Genomic DNA, 6,351 nt, shown 5'->3' with positions numbered 1-6,351 from the left:
AGAGAAGACGGTGGGTTTAGAGGGGTGACCGGATGCGGCAGCGGCAGACCGATGGAGGTGGCAGCTTGGGAAGAGGGGGGCGAAGATGCGCACACAATAGCCTCGTCGTTGAATAGCGTCGGCGGGCGGCGGGAAGAAGAAGGTGAGCTAAGGAGAAAGTCGAACGCTAGCGGTTGGTTGGAAAGTCGTAATTTTAAGGCTTTTTACAAATAGTTTGTCCCTTTTTAAACGTTTTCAGCCTGTTCCTCTCTTATTTTTGCGTTTTGAGTCGTGTCGTTGCACCTTTTGCGGCCAACGTCGTTCTTTTTTTTCCGAACCGCCCTTACTCCGTGTACCGCACATCACATCACTTGTAGCAGAGCTAGCATGGTGTGCCACCCCCACTCTACGGAGGTCGGCAGTGCGATCGACGGGCTAGGGCAGGGACCAAAAATGGTACACGTACAGGGTTTTACAGGCTTTTACAGACTCCTTCCAAACATAATAACCACCCCCCTGATTTTCAAGGGGGTGGGCCCGCGTCCTCCCCTTACACCCAATAAAAAACTGCCACATCAAATCAATCCTGTAAACTCCTGTAAAAACCTGTATGTGTAGCATTGCCGGGCAGGGACCGAGATCACATCACGTAGAAGGGACCAAAAATGCTAAACCTACGGGTAACGAACCCACGGATGGAAATTTATGAGGTTGATTTCCATCAACCTCTCTGCGCAAAAAAAAAAAAAAAAAGATTTCCATCAACCTCCCACTAATCCGCTGAATTTCTCTCCTGGGAACCGATAAGCCTCACCATTGGCGATCAAGATCGGCCTGACCGGCCGGGGTCCGGCTCCGGCCTGTACGTGTCCCCACTCCCCACTGCTCCGCTCCTTGGTTGTTTTAGCAGTATAAATGTACGCCAGTACCCCTCCGCCATTGCCATCCTCCACCCCCATCGCGACGAGCATCTCACTCCCACAGTCGCGCAACAGAGGTAGCAGCTCTGCTGCGAAGCCGAGCTCCGGCGAGGGTCTCCAACTCCAACGAACGAGCCATGGCGTCCAAGCCCGGCCCTCTCACACGGTGGCCATGGCACGACATGGGAAACTATAAGGTACGTCCATATGCTGAGTCTTGCATGCATGCGTCACTGTCAGTGTGTGCACACATCTCGGCCAGAGCTCGTGGTGACCACCGGCTCTGCTTTTTTGGTGCGTGTAGTACGCGCTGGTGGCGCCGTGGGCGGCGTACAGCACGTACCGGTTCGCGGCGGCGACGGCGAGGGGCGAGGAGGGGGACCTGCTCAGCCTCTTCGTGCTCCCCACGCTGCTCTTCCGGCTGCTCTACACGCAGCTGTGGATCTCCGTGTCCCGCCACCAGACCGCCCGCTCCAAGCACCGCATCGTCAGCAAGAGCCTCGACTTCGACCAGGTCGACCGCGAGCGCAACTGGTCCGTCATCTATCTCTTCTTCCTCTTGTTCATCTTCACGGATGCATGCATGCGCGCACACGGCAATGGCGGCATGGCCATGGCCGGAGACGCTGACGACGCGTGCGTCCACAAATTAAATGGTGGCAGGGACGACCAGATCATCCTGACGGCGCTGCTGTTCTACGTGGTGAACTGGACGGCGCCGTTCGCGCAGGGCCTGCCGTGGTGGAACCCGCGGGGGCTGGTGGTGACCGCGCTCCTCCACCTCGGCCCCGTGGAGTTCCTCTACTACTGGTTCCACCGGGCGCTGCACCACCACTTCCTCTACGCGCGGTACCACTCGCACCACCACGCGTCCATCGTCACCGAGCCCGTCACCTCCGTCATCCACCCGTTCGCGGAGGAGGCCGTCTACTTCGGCCTCTTCGCCATCCCGCTCCTCTCCATGATGGCCACCGGCACCGGCTCCGTCGCCATGTCCAACGCCTACCTCGTCTACATCGACTTCATGAACTACCTCGGCCACTGCAACTTCGAGCTCGTCCCCAAGCTCCTCTTCGAGCTCTTCCCCCCGCTCAAGTACCTCATGTACACCCCATCGTAAGTCACCCTCCAATCCTCCATGACCATGCATGCACGAGCAGACGAGCTTGCTTCCATGGAGTTTTGGCCGATTATTCATGGCGGATTTGGATCGGTGGAGCAGGTTCCACTCGCTGCACCACACGCAGTTCAGGACCAACTACTCGCTGTTCGTGCCCTTCTACGACTACCTGTACGGCACCATGGACAAGTCCAGCGACGACCTGTACGAGCGCACGCTGCACGGCCGGGAGGAGGCCCCCGACGTCGTCCACCTCACCCACCTCACCGCGCCGGGCTCCCTCCTCCACCTCCGCCTCGGCTTTGCCTCCCTCGCCGCCGCGCCGCTCGACTCGCGGCCCCCGTCGGCGCTGGCGTGGTCACTGGCCATGGTGGAGCGGCCGCTCGCCGCGCTGGCCGCGCTGCTGGGCACGACGGCCTTCCGGTGCGAGGCCAACAGGATGGGCAAGCTGAGCACTGAGACATGGGTCGTCCCGAGATACACCTCCCAGGTATCAGCAACAGCAACAGAACAAACATCGACATCGACAGCAATTCATTCCTTAATTTTTTCAAAGAATTCATCATACTTTTTCTCTTGTGCAGTACACGTCGAAGAAGGATGGGCACGCGGTGAGCCGGGTGGTGGAGCGGGCGGTGGCGGACGCGGAGGCGAGCGGAGCCGCGGTGCTCACGCTGGGGCTGCTGAACCAGGCAAGCTAGCTAGCAGATGAACCCCCTTGAATGCGCACTGCAAACCGCATTCATTTCGTTGCCGCCATTGATGAACTTACAAGAATTTACTTACTTACAAGTGGCACTGCGCTAGCTTGAATGCGGGATGCAGACAGTAGGTGCGCGGCGCGGCAGCGCCATGAATACATGCAGAGTACTTACTGCACTTTTGGATCTTCAGACTAGACAGCACTCATCACACTTTTGGAGTAGTATTTTCTGGAAAGGAAGAACATAGTTAGTGCCTGGGAAGTTGATTGGTTGATTGAGATTGGCAGGCGGTAATTGATGAAGTTACTGACATGGCATGGGTGGAGTGTGTCTGCAGGGGTACGAGCTGAACCGGAACGGGGAGCTGTACGTGATCAGGAAGCCTGATATGAAGACCAAGATCGTCGACGGGACGAGCCTCGCCGTCGCCGCCGTGCTCCACATGGTGCCGCGCGGCGCCAGGGACGTGCTCCTCCTGGGGAAGGAGTGCAAGGTCGTGGCCGTGCTGGCCCAGGCCCTCTGCGAACGGGACATCCAGGTACACCGCAAACACTGTTCTGAAGAACAAGAGCAAGCTGACAACAAAAATCTACATCTGTTGCTTGATGGATTCAGTGATGGATGATTGATTGATTGGTTCATGATCGTGTCGAACAGGTTCGCGTGGTGGACGCGGATCTGCACGAGGCGCTGGGGCAGCAGATCAGCCCGGAGCTCCGGGGCCGCCTGGCCCTGTCATGCAGCTACAGCAGCAAGGTGCACGAGCTACAGATCTTGCGAGTTGCGACTGCAGTAAAATTGCTGCTGTTTTTGGACGTGGACGCCGCGGCTCAGAGGGGAAATGGATTTTGCAGGTGTGGCTGGTGGGCGACGGGCTGACGGCGCGGGAGCAGGAGAGGGCGGCGCCGGGCACCCACTTCGTGCCCTACTCCCAGTTCCCGGTCACCGGCGGCGGCGGCGCCCGCGCCGACTGCGTGTACCACAGCACCCCCGCGCTCGTGGCGCCGGAGTCGTACGAGAACCTCCACGCCTGCGAGGTAATAACAACCGTAGATCCAACATTCGTGTCCATGGCTCCATGCACCGCGTGTGCACACACGGTGCTGAATTCGCGTGGCTCTTCATGTTCATGTGCGCAGAACTGGCTGCCGAGGCGGGTGATGAGCGCGTGGCGCGCGGCGGGGATCGTGCACGCGCTGGAGAGGTGGCCCGGGCACGAGTGCGGCGACGCGGTCACCGGCGTCGACAAGGCGTGGCGCGCCGCCCTGGCGCACGGCTTCCGCCCTTACGACGCCGCGGACGGAGCAGCCAAGCCAGTCCAAGCGCGCGCCGATGCCAAGTGAACCGAGTCACTGACCGATCGACGCCGCCATGGAACCTGAATTAGTACTACTACTACTATCGTGTCTCTCTCTGACGAGACGATGCTCCGCTGTCGTTGCCAAATAATCCTCTCGCGTTACGCCGTGGTATATAGCGCTACTACGATTAGCAAAACCGTAATGTCTGTCATCGTCAGGAGCTTCGACTGATGAACACGATTATGAATGAGATCGAGCTTTCTGTTCGTCAGCGAAGTGCAGAACGGAGAATAGTGAAGTGCTCAGATGGAACGGCTCGCTTAGTACAGTCTCTTAGTGACGGCGAATGACTTGCTAAAGTCTCTCAGTACTATCATGTGTCGACCACTCGGCCTCACGAGATTCGGCCGATGAACGCTGCCGCCAGATCTTTCTGCTGGTGAACGTCGGCTTTATTAGGAGCGTTTGAAAACTTGATGAGAAAAACACCCGCGCCGGCTCGCTTAGGACAGTCTCTCAGTGACGACGATGCTTTAATAAACTCTCGGTACTACTATGTGTCACCTTGACGAACTTCAGCCGATGAACGCTGTCATCAGATCCTTCTGCTGGTGAACGTCGCCTTTATTAGAAGGTGGACTCGACATTCCACAGAAGAAAAAATGCAAAAAGGAAAACGCCCCGTGGCCTGGACATTGACAAGAAGCTGTTTCTTATCCAGTGGACTCGACATTCCACAGAAGAAAAAAAATGCAAAAAGGTAAAAAAAAAAGCAAAAAGTTAAACGCGCCAGGTAGGGGTCGAACCTACGGCCTTCCGCTTAGGAAACGGACGCTCTATCCACTGAGCTACAGGCGCTTGCTTGGCGAATAAGTAACCATCCACTTAGATAACGGTGATTTGCCGATTCCATTCTCCAATGGATACAACGCACGGTTCACAGTTTTACAGTACCAGGGGAAACGACCGTAGTATCGACTTCGCAACATCTTACACACCCTTCCTTTAAAAAAACATCTTACACACCCACAACGGACGGCGGACGCGACACAGCAGACTAAGGCATAGTCTACTGGTGCAAAGGGGCTGATGCCTTCCCATCCATCCAGGTTCAAGGCACGGTACTTGCAACTTGGATTTGTTGCACCAACTATACTGTATGGGGTTCCCTTACAGTCTTTTTGTCAAAAAAAAAAACCCAGACGCGACACAGGAAGGACTCACAAAACTCGTCCAGCTCGTCACTCCGTGTCTTCATCAGCTTTGTCCATCTCATCACATCACTACAGCTTTGGGGGAGGCCCGTGCCTAGAGTGAAGGCGGACGCGTCCGCGTGAACAAAATAAGCTAATCTGTAGTACAATAATCTTCAATCAATGAAAACACGGTTCATTTGTCATCCACTTCTACTTTCACATGTTTTTTTTTTCTAAACAAGGCAAAAAAACTTCATTGATTAAAAAAGGAGGTTTCGAACAAGAGCTACAAAGCGGCAAAATGAAAGGTTTACACTCACGGCATTACACCACGTTATCAGTACTTTGCCCAAAGAGAGGGCGGGAGATTAGGCGATACAGGTGAGCGCCATATTGGGCCGCGCCAGGGATACCAGCACGCGAACCTGTATCGCCTTTTCCGATTCTTTCTATAGTGGGTCCGGAAAAAAACAGCCAGTTTTTCATAGTCTTTTGAAAAACCAAATAAATCACAAAAGAAACGTGAATTCAAAAAGATGTTCGTGAATTTTGAAAAAAAGTTCATAAACTTCAAAAAGAGTTCACAAATATGAACAATTATTCATCAATTTTGAAAAAAGTTCGTTAAATTTGGAAAAAAGTTCATTGAATTTGAAAAGAGTTCATAAAATATGAAATTGGTTCATCGAATTTAAAAAAATTTCATTGAATTTGGAAAAAGTTCATCAGATTTGAAAAAACTTCACCGAATTTGAAAAAAGTTCATCGATATTTGAAAAAAAGTTCATCGGATTCAAAAAAAGTTCATCAAAGTTGAAAAAAGTTCATCGAATTTGAAAAAAGTTCATTGATTATGGAAAAAGTTCATTGAATTTGTAAAGAAAAAAGTTCATGTATTTTTCAAAAAAAAAACGTGAAGAAAGAAAGAAAATTTCTTGAATTTGGAAAAAAATGAAAAAAGGGAAAAAGGATAGATGGAAGAAGAAAGGGAAATGTTTGGGTGCGGTGCGCCGGCCGAACTTTCGAACGGTTCTCACGCCACGCTGGCAAAACGCGCCCCGTGCAGTGGCCCCGCGCGCCCCGCCTCCTTCCAGCGCCTCCATCCCCTACCTCCAGACTTACGCGCACGCA

The 6,351-nt window shown here is 53.7% G+C and overlaps 1 protein-coding gene and 1 non-coding gene across 2 annotated transcripts; one reads left to right on the top strand and one right to left on the bottom strand.

Moving 5' to 3' along the window:
- Positions 1-902: 902 nt before the first annotated feature.
- Positions 903-4,295, top strand: LOC119324367 (very-long-chain aldehyde decarbonylase GL1-6-like). Its single transcript, XM_037598155.1, has 9 exons — positions 903-1,096; positions 1,204-1,433; positions 1,563-2,015; positions 2,122-2,509; positions 2,604-2,711; positions 3,061-3,261; positions 3,381-3,479; positions 3,578-3,760; positions 3,863-4,295. Exons 1-9 carry the CDS (start codon positions 1,037-1,039, stop codon positions 4,064-4,066), a joined length of 1,926 nt encoding a protein of 641 aa, XP_037454052.1. The 5' UTR covers positions 903-1,036; the 3' UTR covers positions 4,067-4,295.
- Positions 4,296-4,809: 514 nt separating this feature from the next.
- TRNAR-CCU lies at positions 4,810-4,882 on the bottom strand. The gene has a single exon. It is a non-coding gene; the product is annotated as a tRNA-Arg (tRNA).
- Positions 4,883-6,351: the final 1,469 nt, after the last annotated feature.

The sequence above is a fragment of the Triticum dicoccoides genome, chromosome 6B (assembly GCF_002162155.2).
Source record: "Triticum dicoccoides isolate Atlit2015 ecotype Zavitan chromosome 6B, WEW_v2.0, whole genome shotgun sequence".
NCBI classification, from domain to species: domain Eukaryota; kingdom Viridiplantae; phylum Streptophyta; class Magnoliopsida; order Poales; family Poaceae; genus Triticum; species Triticum dicoccoides.
Note: the sequence above shows the minus strand (reverse complement) of the source record. Positions and strands in the feature narration are given on the sequence as shown.

Bases quoted from the DNA above. Each gene is read 5' to 3' on its own strand.
- LOC119324367 (XM_037598155.1), top strand. From the start codon at position 1,037: ATGGCGTCCAAGCCCGGCCCTCTCACACGGTGGCCATGGCACGACATG. The intron at 2,016-2,121 runs GTAAGTCACCCT...TCGGTGGAGCAG, and splicing joins TACCTCATGTACACCCCATC to GTTCCACTCGCTGCACCACA. The intron at 3,262-3,380 runs GTACACCGCAAA...CGTGTCGAACAG, and splicing joins TCTGCGAACGGGACATCCAG to GTTCGCGTGGTGGACGCGGA.